The 17,767-nt window shown below is 43.3% G+C and overlaps 1 protein-coding gene across 1 annotated transcript in view; it reads left to right on the top strand.

Moving 5' to 3' along the window:
• The first annotated feature begins 378 nt into the window (after positions 1 to 378).
• The window catches only part of sbf1 (SET binding factor 1), a 91,008-nt gene continuing 73,619 nt past the window's right edge, over positions 379 to 17,767 (top strand). Inside the window, 1 exon segment of the mRNA XM_039791559.1 lies at positions 379 to 605. Coding sequence (XP_039647493.1) covers positions 551 to 605 — 55 coding nt within the window. The 5' untranslated portion in view covers positions 379 to 550.

The following is a 17,767-nucleotide window of genomic DNA, read 5'->3' as shown; positions in this document are numbered from 1 at the left end:
TGTGCAGAAGGAAAAGGTTCTAACCCAACTGCACCTCAACAAAATGTGTTTTTTGATTTTTTAGAGAAGCTTTAAAAAAGATTTAAAAAGCACCAGATTTAACTCTATCAAATGCCTTGACTTTTGACAAGCTGGGCCCCCCTGAAATAATATTGCTCCGGGTGCCCGTTTTAAAATAAAGCAGCCCTACTGAATTAGTTGTGGCTGCTTTTCAGTTTAGGGCTACCGGATTCGTCACCACCTTTAACCCCTCTAGCGACGGTCCTGTTGTGTTTATTGTAGGTTTCGGTCAGACTGTTGGCCCCTTGGTTTGGCTCCTCACATGGGACATTCCTGCCGAGCAGCCCCTCCCTGCAAGTCTCTCAGTGCGCAGACTCGCGGCTCTCCGCTGTCAGGGCAAGGCAGACTGACAGTATGGCGGCGGGGTGCAGCTGGAAGGATGCTACTGTCGCCCGTGATGTGTATATCGCCGGTAGGACGTAAATGGACAATTGACGGCAAAAAGAGAAGAGGATTTAGCGAGAAAGGCTCGTCGCCGTGAGCTCCAAAGATGGCCAGGCTCGCCGACTACTATTTAGTGGTCGGTTACGACCTCGACAAGCGAGGTGGGTACTTGAGTTAGCCTGCACTGCTAGCTTTAACGGCGTATTATTAGCTGTGGGTAAAAAGGAGGCGGGGAGGGAGGCGGGGACGGGCCGGGTCGCCACTCACAACTGACCGATGCTAGGTGCTGTCAGCTGGCAGTTCTGACAACTTTGGGCCGAGGACGCGAAGGCCTCACGGGATTAGTGTACTTAAATGCTAGCCCTGTCGGCTGATGCCACGCATTTCTTACGTGGAGACACACTGAATGCACAGCTCCATTGCAATGCTTAACTCCCAGGCATGTTTTAGCTTTAGCAAATGAAACGGTCTTACACTGTTGACAGCAAACTTAGGCTAACTTTATTTGCTAAGAGCTAACGTTAGCCGGCTAGCTCTGAGGGGGGAGGGAGGGAGGGGGGGCTGGTTGCTTGGTCTGCTGTGACCTAAGACGGATTTATTCACAGTTTCAGCTGCATCTTCCCTAGTTGTCTCTCATTTATAATTGTTACTAGTGCAACAGTCGTCATTTAAACGTGTCATTTTGAAAGCAGGACTTGACACAGAATGTGCTGGACAGTGAGTTGTCAGTGTTGTGGATGCAGGCTGCTGGGCACTTACTTGGGACAGTCACACCACGAAAACCTCGCTGATTTCCGCTTGGACACTATTTTAAGCATTGTTTTTTTTTTTTATCGATGATTCTCCTCGGCGGAGTTGCTGATTGTTTTCTTTGTCTGTGTTTTGTGTGGATTAACCCAAATGGCTTTGCCCCTCCCTGAGCCCCCTCGGACCGGAGCTCTGTTCCCTTGTGTTGTGGGACGGGGTTTGGACCGTTATCTGAGCCCCCCTTCCCCCCCTCCTTTCAGCCGGAGCCTTGGCCTAGATCTGTGCAGTATAATGGCCTGTTTAATCATGAAATATTCAACCCGCCCTTCCAATGGAAGCATGCAGCTTGTAACGTGGTAGAGTCTTTTATATAGAGTGGAATTTTGTCTATGATTAATTCATTAGAGGCAAATTGTTACAAGACAAGCTCTCTGTGGCTAAAAGCAGAAAGAGAACTGGCTTTTATCTTGATGATGCTGGAGCAACCTACATCACTTTTCTCATTGCATGAAAGCACTTATTGCACCTTGTATTTTATGGGGGGGGGGGCTGAACGCAGGATGTTATAACGTGGACACTGCAAGCGCTGCAGAAACTCTCCTTCCTGCTCTATGAATGCAATGCAGAGCAGAACAAGGCCTGTAAAAAGCATCTGGGAACCAGACATTAAAGCCACTGTGGCTTAATGGATCGAGGCTCCCATGCCTCGTAAAAACCAAACACTTAACTGTGATGATGATTGTTGGCGTTGCCCTACTACTGCTGCCTCACTGTTTACAGGAACTTTACTCAGCCATTCGAAAGGTTTCTTGGTGGAGGCACTGTGTTAAACATCTCCAGTGGCTTCATTGGGATTATTCCCATCATTAGCGTCATTTCCAACATCGTTTGATGCACTGGCAGCCATCATTAGCTTCCTAATTTCAGTTAGATCAATACACTTCTGCACGTGTCTTTAATTCTGATACCATTGTATGCTCTTCTCGTTTTGTCTGGTTCCTCACACATCATTGCTAAGCTCCGGAAAAAAAGATGGAGAGCGATTTTGATATTGTATATGTGGGCATGCTCCTCTCGAAAGCATGCTCACCAATGAATAACTGTGTCAGAAGTAGACGTCAGGTGTTGAATTTAGAGTCCGACACCCCCCCGGTTTCCATGTTTGTGTGGTACGATAGTTGTTTGATCATAATGCTAGATGACTTTGAGAAAAACACTTGGCTATGAATCAAGAATGAATGGTCCTCGATCATAACAATACCTCAAATTCTGAAGCACAGTGGAGTTTCCTCTTGTTTAAATATTTCATATTTCATACATCCTGTCTACGTGTGTGTGTGTGTGTGTGTGTGTGTAAAAATAATAATAATAATAAATTGAATTTATATAGCGCTTTTCACGAACTCAAAGTCGCTCTACAGGGCAGGTAGATAATAAAGTGTGTGTGTGAGAGAGAGAGAAAGACAGAGTGAGTGTGTGTGGTTTCTGGTTGTCACTCAGTCAGTGGAATGTTTTGCAAGCGTGGGCACTGACAGGTTTTCAGCCAGGGCTGACATCATCGCTGCTCATCTGCCTAAAGAGAGTGCCATCACCAACAGAAAGCCTGTGGGTGTTTCCAAAATGCACATCCTGCAGGCAGAACTGCTTCTATTCTTCTTTTTCTTTTGATTTTAGCGTTTTGTTCCTTGTTGAAAACCCTTGTGATAGTTTGGTTTGTTAACCTGGAGGGGGGGGGACAGAGCCTTGAATCTTCCATTCACCCTTGGCATTTGTCTCTAAGGTGTCAGGTTGCTCACATTGTGCTCAACCTAGATGCTGCGTTCACTGCCACTATCGCTGGATCTCACTTAGAGCCAAGATGGCTGCTCGTGGGGTTTGGAAAGGGTCCGTAGTTGCCGGGGTGTGGTTCTCCTAGCACGGGGTCTCTTGAGAAACTGTCACTGTGTTTGGACAGCGGTTCCTCGGCTGCTCGTCGAGTGCACTACCCGACAGCCAAAATGGATATGCAGCCCGAAGGCCCAAACAGGAAACTGGGGAGAGGACCTGAGGGAGACTTATGTTTAGAGCGAGAATCCAGATTGTCTCCCTGTGCGTGTCTGAAAAACCAGGAAAGGGGCGTGTGTTTGTGTGTGCAACTGTGTGAGGCGTCCTCATTCAAGACAGCGAAGAGACACACTCACTTGCATTCACACACACACGCACACACACACACAGACGCTAACATACAGGCTCTATTGTAGCTCCATCTGTGTGCCTCTGGCGGTGCAGTGATGGTCATTGCCGCGGCGGCCTTAAACAGAATGCAGAATGGTTGTTTTCAGGCTGGAGTGACAGCTCTGGCACACAAACCCTCATCTGAAGCCCAGCTTCTCCTAGATACACAATCACTCTCTCACACACACACACACACACACACACACACACACACACACACACACACACACACACACACACACACACACACACACACACACACACACACACCCCTACAGCTTGCAGTCAAGCTCGGGCCATTCACAACATTAGAGGCCAGCGAGTACACAAAGAGGTGCATGCATGCAGGCTGTTGTGTTTACAAATCTCAGGTTTTCTCTGTTACTGCCGTACCGTGTTGTCACGATGGTAGAATCGTGACACTGCTAACAATGAGTAAGGTTTAAGGGTGCTACGATACCGTGGTAAAACAAAAACCAAAGCCGTGTGCTGTAACTCTGGACTGGAACAGTTTTGTAGCAGCGATTGTGGAGCCCGTTGGTTATCAGCTCTGTAAGCAAAGTAGTTTCATATTTCACTTCTGACACCAGTTTTATAACCAGATGTGTCAGTTTGAGTGTGTTAAGGGATGCCAAACTGACTGACAGTGAGGTTTTCACCCTTAAGCGCTGCGTGTCAAACCCTGGGTGTCTTTTATTTATATTCAGATTCATAGGTCTTGATTTTAAATCAAGATTTTAGCCTTCCAATTTAAAGCAATTGTATCCAGAGCAAAGGATGCTTGTTGTGTGTAGACATTTAACTGAAACTTCAGTATCCTATTGGCTGGCTCTAGTATTGTAACAATTTAAATGACAACCAGCCCTTGCTGTGCCATTTACACGGTAGTATGACATCACATACACTCCAGTCTGGTTACTTTATCAATAAGCAGTTCCCGGTTTCATTTTCCAAAAAAAAAAAAATACCATATCACAATATTTATTCTTTAAATAGGCCTATAACTTAATAGAAGATTTTATCCATAACACCCTCTATTAAGAAACACACATACTCCTCTTCGAGATAAGAGTGATACAGGAATTGAAGTGAGAGGCAATGACAAGAATCAAGAAATCACGTTGCGATTGGTGCCCTAAAGCCCAAGGCCACCAAGGTGTCCTGAGTCAGGATATATCTGGCAAAACTATTGAACATTCGTACGATTTGATTCAGACTGATTGAAGGAGGGATTTCAGTCATCGTGACAAAGCTTTTGACTCATTCATGTGGCGCTCGCAGGTGCATTCAGTAGAGTGTGAATGCAAGCCAAGGCCTACATGAGGCTACATAGGGGAAATAGAAACCTCTCAGATTGAAAGCAAGATAAAAGCGAGGGAGTGAGCGATTGGCGGAGAGAGGAGTGAGTGTGATGCTGCCAGCAGTGCCTGCCTGTGGGCAGCCACTTCCTCCATCGCTGCAGAGCATGGCTGCAGCCTTACAGGCCCTCCAGAAATAGCTCTCACAATTTGCCTTTCATAGGGGGGACAGAGTGATGCTGGGTCGTGGCTGCGGTGCACTGACGTTTGTTTGTGTGTGTGTGTGTTTGTGGGCGTTACAGTTTTCTGCGTTACCACGGCAACGTTTACCCCCTTTGGGCTGGGGGGTTGTGGTTAATGCTTGTCACATATTGACCAGTTCGTGACTAGTCATGATGTCAATATTTTAAGCATTAATACTATCAGTTAAACAGTTAAAAGCAATAATAAAAAATACAACCTTTTTTTTTTTTGCATGATAAAAGGAAAAATAGGTTATACAATGTACAATGTCACTGTGTTGGCATCTTGTTATGCATTTATTTCTGTTACTGTCTAATAAATCAATCAATCAATCGAAAACAATCTATTTCTTAACTGCTGGTTAACTTGCTAGTGCTAACTTTGCACTAGCAACATTTTTTCTGCTCTACGTGGCACATGCCATGAGGACCAGCGGGTTAAATCGGCCGTCCTACACACAGAGTAAGTCAGGAAGACACACTGATGCGATGGCTGCTGTGGACTTGTGTCGGTCGCGCAAGCCGTTCCAGGTTAAGTGGCTGCACGCATCCACGACAACGCACGGAACATTGTGGGTGTGCGACCGCTGCGAGTCCACACCTGTCCACGTTTGAGCCTCCTGGACGGGGGGGACTGGGACTCCGTTGCCTGCTTGTCAGTTAAAGGTTAATGATCGCTTAACAACGGTTGGCCAAAAAAAACCCTCTAAATTAGCATGCTTATTTTTTTAACCAAAACAAAGTTTCTGTTTTATTTAAGGTTTTGAAGCCATCATGTAGACCACCACAGGACACCAAAACATGTAAAAATTATAATATATTTGATTTAAAAGAGCAAGGGACGTGTTGACAGCCCTCGCAGACAGCTGTTATCACGCTGTGGTCTGGGAGAACCTCCAACCATATCACTGTTGTGATGGTACCCGTGTGTGTGTGTGTGTGTGTGTGTGTGTGTGTGTGTGTGTGTGTGTGTGTGTGTGTGTGTGTGTGTGTGTGTGTGTGTGTGTGTGTGTGTGTGTGTGTGTGTGTGTGTGTGTGTGTGTGTGTGGCTGGCTGTACAGCAGTCTGTCTGCTGTGCTGAATACTTGTTATTCATGAGTAAGACGGTGCCCCCAGGGCAACACAGCCCTCGTTCCTACTACACAGATAGAGAGGTGTGTGTGTGTGCCGCCACACATGTATAGCAATTGTAAGTCGCTTTGGATAAAAGCGTCAGTTAAATGACATGTAATGTAATACACACACATTTTTACTCACAGTCTGCAGACACTTATTCTTCTGTCATACACATATACACAATTTTTCGTGCGTGCATATGTTAGAGATGCCCTGCTCCTTGGGTGCTTTGATGGTTTCCCTGGAATTTGGAGAATTTCTCTGTCCCCTCTCGGGACAAAGGCTGAGTCAGTGTTGCTCACAGTCAGCCCGTTGGCGCCCAAGGGAGCAATCGCTAAAATCGCTGAGGAGTGATTCCAGCGTGTCCAGAGCAATTCTGATTTAAAGATAGAGAGTTGTTGGGATTAGTAGAGTTTTGTGTGTGTGTGTGTGTGTGTGTGTGTGTGTGTGTGTGTGTGTGTGTGTGTGTGTGTGTGTGTGTGTGTGTGAGTGTGTGAGAGGCTGGCTGTTTGCGGTAACCACATCACTGCAACACCCTGTTTGCTCGACTGTGTATGCATGGGATAAACACTTGCTCATGCAATATTATTGTCAGCTGTGTGTTTAATATTAAATTGATCAACAAACAGGTTTCCTTATTTACTTGGAAATTATATTTTTGTGCTCTTGATTCAAAATCTTGGAGGTAACCCTTTACCTTGATCATATTTAAGGCAACCCCCTCTGAGTCGATGAGTTGACTAATGGGTCGTTTTGGTCTTAGTCGACTAAGATTTCTTTCGATTAGTCATTTTTTTATGCTTTTTCATGCTGAATGACTTATGTCCAAGAACCTTAGGAGCACATCTGTGTTAAACACAATATCAAGTGGTGATTTTGCATAAGAAACTCAGTTTTACAAATCCGTTGATTAAATCAACTAATCGCTTAGTCGACAAAAATCATACGGTTGGTTGACTAAATATTTGTTTAGACGAGGACAGCCCTAATCATATTGGCGATTTGAAACGCTGACTGATGCGTCTTTCTTGACAGATCCCAAGTCAGCCTGACACTTCAGTGCAGTGGTAATATTAACAAACACCGAGGTCATCGCTATTCCACATAGCTTCTGTAACTCAATGCAGTCGGTCAGCATTTCTTCCGTGGGTCTTTCTGAGAAAAGGGAGCGTGTACCTGGGTTACGTGATGCCTATAACTTGACTGTGCATTACAGGGTGGAGGTAATACAAGCATTAACAGAGTTAATCAACGATATGCTTTGTGAGCACAGAAACATATACAGCTCCAAACAAACAAAAAACTACAAGCGCGGTGGCATAGGTTAGAGAAGCGAGCTTGTGACCGGACGGTCGTGGGTTCTTTGGATCGCCTGGTCTCCTTATTATTGGCCCTGGTCAATTATCAAGTTATTTAAAGGAACACGCCGACTTATTGTGAATTTAGCTTATTCACCGTAACCCCCAGAGTAAAACAAGTCCATACATACCCTTCTCATCTCCGTGCGTGCTGTAACGCTGTCTGACGGCTCCAGCATTAGCTTAGCCCAGCACAGATCCTGCAGGTAACTGGTTCCAACTAGCCTACTGCTCTGTGACTAGATAGTGACAAAATAACGCTAACATGTCTTATTTACATGTTGTGATTGTTAAGACACCGCGTGTACAAAAAATGCATGAGACACAGCCATTTTCTAACCTTAAACAAACCGGGAACTATATTCTCAGACAGGCTTGCGCAAGCATATCACTCACGCCAAGTACTATATTCTTCCGCCTGAGAATATAGTTCCGGTTTGTTTAAGGTTAGAAGATGGCTGTGTCTCATGTTATGTTGTTTTTGTACACGCCAGACTTCTACAAATCACAAATACATTAAATAGGAACATGTTGGTGTTATTTTGTCACTTATTCGGAGCAGTAGGATTACTGGAACCATTCACCTGCCTGTTCTGTGATGGGCTGATGCCGCTGGAGACGCCAGACAGCTTTACAGCACGCACGGAGATGAGAAGGGTATGTATGGACTTGTCTAATTCTGGGGGTTAGGGTGAATAAGCTAAATTCCCAATAAGTCGGCGTGTTCCTTTTAAGTATTGCACATTTTTTGTTTATGTATTTCTTCTTATGTTTGTGTAACTTTGTATGTCAAGATTGAGTAATTGACATTTCAAAAATTTAGTATTTTGTACATTTTCCTCGATAATCAAGCAAGCATTATTATGTCGCAATCGCAGCATTGTAAATTGCAATCGCAACATGACTTCTTTTTCTCCAAATTGCCCAGACCTAATTTTCAGTTATTGGCACAGTTACAAATGTCAGTGGGATTTTAAATTCTATGTTATGCATATGTTAGAGATGCCCTGCTCCTTGGGTGCTTTGATGGTTTCCCTGGAATTTGGAGAATTTCTCTGTCCCCTCTCGGGACAAAGGCTGAGTCAGTGTTGCTCACAGTCAGCCCGTTGGTGCTCAAGGGAGCAATCGCTAAAATCGCCGAGGAGCAATTCCAGCGTGTCCAGAGCAATTCTGATTTAAAGATAGAGAGTTGTTGGGATTAGTAGAGTTGGGTGTGTGTGTGTGAGGCTGGCTGTTGCTCCCCTGTCTATGCATGGGATAAACATGCAAGTCCATCCATTTTTCTCTGCGGTGGCTAAAGAAATCCATCAGAAACGGCGGCTGAGTGACTATAGTGGTAAAAGATTAAACTTCATCTCTATTAAGAAGGCCTCCAGCTTAAATCTGTTTGGAGGAAGAAAAAACAAAACCAATGCAAATCTGCCTCCCAGACACCCACTGTGCTTGCTCTAATCTGATGGGTAGTCTGTGACTGGTTTGAATATGCAGATTAGAGGACTGTTTTGGGTCCAGACTTGGTTTGATGTCTATATTGCTGTACTACATTTTGAGGGAATATTATTTGAGGAATTGCAGATTGGTTTTAACATCACACTATTTTTGTGTATACATGTAAATAGTATTGAGCTGAGAATTTTTTATTTGTTTATCACTATAATTTCACCTGGTGAAACATGATTGATAAAAACCACCAATTGTCAACCCTACAATATCGCTCAATATCGAGGCATTTGGTCAAGAATATTGTGAGATCTGATTTTCTCCATATCGCCCATACAGCCCTAGAAAATGCACACTTTATTGTATACACAGTGTACTGCTGTTTTAATGTTGTCACATCATCAAAATATATCATGCTCACGTGAGCTCCACATGCTACACGACATGCAGTGTCGTACAGGTTGCGGAAATTTGATGGCAGTTTTACATGTCGGACTCATGCGTGGAAAAAGAGCCTAAATCAGTTTTACAGTATGTAAATGTCACGATTGCCATCTCACAAGGTTGGATTGAGCAACACACCACAAGTCTAAACCTGCTGTCATTAGCAATGTAAAAGCTGAAGCAGCACAAGGTTAAATATGCACAGAAAGATGGTCTGTTGGTCACTCATTACACACAGGCCTGAATCACACACACACACACACACACACACACACACACACGCTCAGTACCTATACATGCACTAATGGAGAGATGTCAGAGTGAGGGGGGCTGCCCATGGAAAAGCGCCCCGAGCAGTTGGGGGTTCGGTGCCTTGCTCAAGAGCACCTTGGCAGTGCCCAGGAGGTGAACTGGCACCTCTCCAGCTACCAGTCCACCACCATACTTTGGTCCGTATGGGGACTTGAACCAGCAACCCTCCAATTCCAATGGTTATGCGGTGCAAACAAGGTTAAAAAAAAAGTAATAAAATTATATTATTTTATTATTAACCAGTACATGATTGTATACTGTATATTTTATTCTATATAATAAATCTACATCCAGCAAAACACTTATGCATATAGCATCTGAGCAAATAGGAAATAAGTGAGAGTCTGGACTTAAGGCTTTGTCATTTTATATTGGTGGACTGATGTAGTAGAATTCTTTTTCAAAGCGGGCTATTTTGGGCCTGTGGAAAACTGATATGATGAAATGAATTAATAAGGTGATTGGCAGTTTACTGCATTTCCTCTCTAACGTAGTACACACGGAGATACACAGGTAAGAGCTAAAGAGGTTTAACCATGTATCCAGCTAATTTAAATAGCTCAAGTTAATGTATTGTGTCAACAGTTCACTTCATTTAATATTGTATGTGGCGTTTTTCTTTTTGCGGGGTGCAAAAGTTCCCCTAAAACAAGTTCCTTCCCGAGCCTATTTAGCGGAGCCACCGTCGCTGCGAAGACGATTGTGATTGGTTATATAGAAAAATGCAAACAACTCGGAGCGTTTTTTTTTTCTCCTCCTATTCTAAAATGTATGTGGATCTACTGTAGGTCTGGCAGTGCGAAAGTACTAAAAATGTAGCAATTATTTACATACTCGACAAAAAAAAAAGTCTTTAAGGGAACATAAAACCCAAAAGTCACACAGTCCCGTTTATCTGCAGTGTGAAAACCAGTTCAGACCAAAGATCTCCGCTCCACTCGAGCCAGCTGATGGTGTCGCCTGCGACTCAGCCTGCCAAGTTGCCAGTGGCTGCTTTCAGAACGTTGTAGACCGGCACGTTGCAAGTAGTTGCACGTTTCAACTTGTCTTGCTGCACATTTTTGGCCTTAACTGGGTTTGAATAAGACATTGTGCAGTGTAAGTAAATGTAACCCATGTGCAGTTTGTTGCCAGCAGCCACAGATAGCACACATAGTATTGTGCGTCCATGTGTCACATTGGACTTCTTCAGTTGCTGAGGAGAACCATTAAAGCATTTCTTTTGGGAATCATAAAGTCAGTCCGCTTCAGATTCAGCCCAAGCCGAGCTGTCTGCCTCCGTTGTTTTAGACTCACTTGGTCTGGTTGCTGTTTGGTTATGAGACATGAACACACGTTGGTTTCTTAGCTATTGGTTGCCCGAGTAACAAGATGTCATTTCCGTGCCATGTGTGTGGGTGCTATGGTAGGAGAAAGAGTTTTATTGGGTTATGTTTTTTTGCAACTGCATACAATCTGGCACAGTGTAGTAGAAGTGGTAAAGGAGGAAGGAAGAGCGTTGGGTTGAAATGATTAGAGGGATGTAATGTATTGCTGTGTAAAGACAAAGGTCTGGCTGGCAGAAGATAAGTTGTGATTGAGTGCATTAGCCCACAGCTGTCGTGTTTCCTGTTGCAGTATTCTGGGGTAGCACACATAAATCTCGTTTGCGTTTTTAGTTTTTAAGCAGCTGCTTGCATTAATACCATATTTCCTGTGTGTCAATGTGTCTGAGGTGGATTCTCAGGTTCATTAAGACAACCATATCCTCTTGACTGTTACTGTGCTCTTCTGAATCCTCCCCCTGCTGCTGCCTTTCATGCAACGTTCCCAGATGCTGGGTGTGTGTTACAACTGGTGACCGCGATGATTGAATGATGTATTCTTGACATCTTTAAGTGGTTTGTGCTAGGGCTGCTCGATTATGGGAAAAAAATAAATCCTAATCAGGATTCCTAATTCCTAATCAGGAGATCACGATTATTTAGCTCGATTTTCTTATTGATTTTTGGAAAGATGTTGCAATTATTGAACTTAAAAACAGTGAGACAGTTAATCAAATCAACAGTGAAAACACCTTGAACTGCGAAATTTCCCTTAATACTAATGTATTCATAACACAAAAGAGTTTACTTGCCAGGGTTCAATGCTAAGGTTTTTAATACGAGGGAAAAAAGTTTGAAAAAACTACCCTGTCAAAAGATATCGGGAAAAAAGTCCAACTTTGAAAAAAAAAAAAGCCTTTAAAAACACCATAAAAAATATCAAAAATGTAGACAAAAACGTCAAAAAAAAACGTTGAAAGCATCAAAAGTGTAACAAATATAAAAAAAAAAACGTCAAAAGCATCAAGTGCCAACTCAATTCCTGATTGGCCAACGGCACATTCAGATCACAGGATTATGACACGATGATGCCCAAACGGGCGAGTGCGTTGTTATATTTACTTGCCCGAAGTGGCTTTTAACTTGACCCCGGGCCATCGGGCAACCCTTATTGTTGAACCCTGCTTGCAAAACAATCATTTTTAACGATTATTCTGTTTTTGTGATCAATAGCAGCCAAAATTGTAATTGCAATTTAAAAATTTCGATTGATTGCACTGCCCTAGTTTGTGCAGAGTAAATGATTTCCTTTACTATTCACCGAACACATTTATCTTGAGTGCCTCCCCATGCTTGTCCCCCTTGTTTACTGAAAGCTCCTTTAGAGCCACAAGATTGATTGGTGACAGCATCGTGTCAGCATCGCGTCAGCATGCGGGCCATGTGCTTTCCTCATCATGTGATTGTCCTCCAGCCTCAGTGTTACATACTGGACACTCTTTGCATACTGACAAACATGCATGCCTCTCATAAGACAACTTGTAATCTGTTCCTCACCTCTTCCTGACCTTTGTCTTGACTTCTTAGACGTGTCTCTAGGCAACACCTCAGAAAAAGCTTGATTTTTAATAACTACTAATTAAGAGGTGTGGCTCCTTCATAGGGCTGGGCGATATGAAGAAAGTCAAATATCACAATATTATTGACCAAATACATCTGTGTCGATATTGCGATGGCATTGTAGGGTGGACTATTGGTGCTTTAACAAAATATTTCCCAATGAGATGTTAGATAAATAATAATCAGTAATGTGGATATAAGTGGGTAAAGGCACATAATAGAACAGCTAGAACTGTGTGTTTGTAGCTGTTCTATTAGTCTGTTTAGAAAGTGACATCACTGCACTGTAATGCAGCCTTTAAAACCAGGAAAAGACAACACTTATATTATGATATCCAAAATCTAAGACGATATCTAGTCTCTTGTCACGATATCGATATAATATCCACGTATTGCCCAGCCCTACTCCTTCATTGCTGTCCACAGAAGTACACTGAAGCCTGTTGTTGCCGTTTGGCGAATTACACGTGATCATTTTACTAGTGGACCCAGTTATTCACAAAATGTGTTACCGCTGTATTCTGAAATGTAGTTTATGCAGTGTGGATGTACGTATAACAAGTTGAATATATGTCACTGTTGAATCCATTTTTCTCAGGCTGTTAGGGCTCATAATGCATCGGCGCAGGAGGATTCCCCCTCACGCCGGCTGTTAACGTCATGGCACGATAACATTAGCAGCGGTTTGCATTGATCAAATCAATGCAAATCAATGACTCAGTGTTACAAGCAGCCTCTTGCCTTTAACACCACTCTACCCAAAACTATAGTGTCAAAACCCCAGCACCTTTTAAGGCCCAGTCACACAACCACACTGTTCATTCTGTGGAACAGCAACATGGATCAAATTTGTGGTTAAATTAGGCTAACATTTGTACTATTTAATAATTAACTTTCAGGCATCTTTCAATTTCACCTCCGAGTATTGCAGTGGGTTTTATTGTCTGCAATTAAAAACCAATCCAAACTAGTATACGGATATGCTATTTAGGACCAGGATATGAAAGACTAAACAAGCTGAGGTCTGTGTTCAGTGGAAGTTGACTCCTGGATGTACTTTAGTCTGAAACAATGCCCAGAGTGACTGCAAAGTGGATGGCCCGTGTTCTGTGAGCATTGGCCGCTTTCTCCACTCTAGTGAGTCCGTTTGGTGGCTCCGACTAAAGCAGAGCACACATCGTAGACATCCACCTGGCGCTGCAAAGGGGAAGTAAAAGTAGAGCTGGGCGACATGGAAAAATCTAACATCCCAATATTTGTGACCAAATACTATTGCGGCGATATTGTAGGGTTGTCTATTGGTGCTTTCACAAAATATAACCACAATGAGAGTTTTGACAAATAATCACCAATAATGTAGATATAATGACTAAGTGGGCAAAAGCAAACAATAAAACTACTAGAACAGTCTGGTAAATTCAGAAAGTGACACCACTTTACTGTAATGCAGCCTTTAGAACTAGAAAAAGATAACACTTATGTCATATCACCATATTACGATATCCAAAATCTAAGACAATGTGTAGCCTCATATATCGATGTAGATACAGTATCGATATATTGCCCCGCCCTACACGAACGTCATGTTATTAATCATTAGTCCGTGACAATTTGATTTGAGTTAGATCTAAAGCTGCTGGAGCTGCTGTGCCCTCTCGGAGGCCATTTCCCCTCCTGGAAAGCCTTTCGATTTTGTTTTGGGGCTTTGGGTGATGGGGAGGGGGCACAAGTTTTGCAGGAAGGATGTGAGTTTGCTGAAGAGCTTTTGCACAAAGAAAATGTCCCAACGTTGTCTCCAGGGTGACGCCGGTTTCCAGATTGAGCAGGGATTTCTTTTTTCACCCTCTATTTGCTTCCTAAACAACGGCTTCACTCGTACAGTTGGTTTTTCATCACGGACTGGCTCGTTTATTTATGCAGGATTATCATCTTTGTCATCGTCATCTGACCCCAAATTCAGACAGCTCTAAATGTCAAGTGTTGCCTACTGATGTGCTGCTCCATGAGTTGCCTCTGACCCCACACGGGGCCCTCAGTCTGTCCATGTAGTGCTGCTTTTAATCAGAGAGTGACTCGCACTCCTTCACATTACTCAACAAGACTGTCCTGCACGTGTATGTGTGTATATCAGAAAACCCACGTGCACGCATTCAAGTGTAAATTAATGTGTGTGTAATAGCGAGCTGGGTGGACAGCAGAGAGCCCTGTCAGAGGGTGTGGTATAGAGCCTGGACATAATGATGTCATAGTTTTGTATGTTTTCACCCAGAGGCCTCAACTTTGAGTGTTTCTGGAGATGTGATGTAAACCCAGTGCAGATACTGTTGAGAAGTTGTGCAGCGCTGGCAGCTCACCTCATGCACACTCTGATCCCACTTGACTCGCCGTGTTGCTGCCAGCTGTTGATGGGATTAAACAAATGATGCACAGATATTCGTAGTAGTACTACATGTAAGCATAATAATTGCAGTGTTGTATAGCACATTCTTGCTGCTGCATTGATTCACTAATACAAGTTTAAGAATTCATAAGTAATATGCCGTTACATTTTAGTAAAATATGAAACTTCCCCTCTCAGAACTAGACCTGTTTCTTGCTATTGGCGAGTGGGCGAGTCTATGCACAGAGCCGATACCTCGTAATGTAGCCCGAAATAAAAGGCTTTAAAGTTTAGTCAAGTCATACGTTCTTTTCTCATTATGACTGACTGTCAAACTAGATAATAAAAGAAAGTTCTATGGCATTCATTCTCTGTATTTGTTCATGTTTTACAAAGAGCTTAAGACCGAGCCAGGCAGGAAAGGCTGAAAAGAAATCGGCCAATACGCAAGTTCAGGTTTCGAAATCTGTATTGGTAAAGGGAAAAAAACAGTATGGGAACATGTCTTCTCAGAGTCTTATGCAGGAGGGAGCTTGCTTTAGGCCAAATTGTATTCCTCGTTTTGTACATAGTTGCAAATCTACACACACACACACACACACACACACACACACACACACACACACACACACACACACACACACACACACACACACACACACACATACACACATGCTGGTTGTGTATGTGCACACAAAGGCGGATGAAAAACCCACACGGCTCACTCAGAGCTCTTTTGTCTTTGTCTGTGACTGCTGCAGTCGCCGTGGAAACCGCCTGATGTCGTGTCACTGTGGTTTGGAAGCCTGCGAACGAGAAGCTGTGGTCTGGTTCAGCACCAGGAGCATGACACACACACACACACACACACACACACACACACACACACACACACACACACACACACACACACACACACACACACACACACACACACCCCCCCCCATCCCCCCACACACACACACACACACACACACACACACACACACACACACACACACACACACACACACAAACAAAACAACACACACACACACACACACACACACAACACACACACAACAAACACACACACACACACACACACACACACACACACACACACACACACACACACACACACACACACACACACACACAGCTAAACACTCTGTTCAACTCTGACTGCCATTAGTCAGTGATCACATGACCAGGCAGTCTCCTTCCATCCTGTGTCACAGAGTATCTCTGCTAGTAGTCATCTGTGTGACCCACATTTCCTCCCTTGCTCCCGCCTTTCATCCTCGTCAGTCCGCCTCTACCTCTCTCTCTTTTTTTCTCTTCATTGCCTTTATTCGACCAGGTGTATACTTGGTAAGAAGCAGTCTGCTGCAGGTTCAGACGAGCCTCGTGGTCATTCGGTGGCTCTGTTCAGGTTGATCGTGGCTGGCATGAGGCTCTGATTGGATCTGTGGTATTGGTCTGCAGAAAGATAGATAGATTTGTCAACAAAAAAGGAAACCTGCAATTCTTGCTCATAGTTAGTGTTATTTACTGTTTATAGCAGCACAAGTCTTTAAAAAAGCCCTCTTTTGCTTTTGACCTCTTTTCATGCAGCTTACACAATAATATTTCCAAAGCTACTTATTCACACACTCCCCTTTTTTCTTTGACAACCGCACACATTATTATAACCGAGATAATGCTCTCCAGGGTTTTCCCTACCAATATAAGGCTTAGGCAAGCAGTTTCAGACACCACCTAAGCTAAATGAATGTGAAATCAACGTGAGCATCAGAACTAACTAAATGACTTTTCTCACATCTAATGATCAGAATTAGACCCCAGTGGACTTATTTAGCAAATTTTGTCTTTAAGCTTTTGAGTGTAATTTATTTCTTATCTGCTCTACCTTTTCCAACGTTTCAGACACATATGGTAATAATAATAATGTGAGAATTATGTGAAATTGCATATTTCTTTTTATTGAAAAACCTAATGTTCTTGAGGGAGGACCCCTAAACACCCGGCCAAATATGTGCACCTAAGTCTTCCACAAACCTAAGGAAAAACACTGCGCTCAGGAAAACAATGAACTTGTAGAAGGGAACTATTTTCTCTCATGGAAATCTTTGACTACGCCTCATCTATTATATTCCTGTTTCAGGAGAACTATTGTGCATTATTGTTTGGTTAATACGTCTTTCACAAACAAGCGGTCTTTGCATAAACAATATGTATTCTCAGTATCAGCTGCTGTCCTCAAAGTTGCTAAATCTGTTTGCTGGCTAACGATGCCTCCTTGTCAAAAAAAATGACATCAGAGCAGCGAGATGGTAGGAATTTAGTCCATATGTCAGGCTATATGTACTGTATTTAGCATACATTTAAATGTGAACAGATCCCTTTTCATTGATCCCAACAAATGGACTTTCAAAGCTTTCCAGCTTCAAACCACTTTGAATGCCTGTAAACAACCTGCGGACCATTTGAAATAGCGAGGCTGAACTATTGTGTACGACTTTGGATGCAGACCCGGAAGCTTTGAGGCCTGATTTGGCTGTTACTGGCTGCTTATAGAGTCCACAGTCTGCACATTGATTGGGTCTCGTTGGTTGCTCAGCACTGTAGGAACTGAATGCACTGATTGTGACTGGCTGATTATGTTTCTCACACTGTGAAAATACAGCTGCTGTTACACTCACGAGGTGGACAGAAATAACAGGAACACAGGGACGATGCAGCACAGGAGCCTCACAGCGGTTACCAGTTTGGTATTTGAGTGTACGTCAGTGTGACTTGAGGTCACTCATACTCTATGTTGATGCTGTTTTTAGATATTTGTCATGCTTTTTGATGTTATAACTTT

The sequence above is a fragment of the Perca fluviatilis genome, chromosome 23, assembly GCF_010015445.1.
Source record: "Perca fluviatilis chromosome 23, GENO_Pfluv_1.0, whole genome shotgun sequence".
NCBI lineage: Eukaryota > Metazoa > Chordata > Actinopteri > Perciformes > Percidae > Perca > Perca fluviatilis.
The sequence above is the reverse complement of the archived record's forward strand: the minus strand, read 5'-3'. Positions and strand labels throughout refer to the sequence as shown.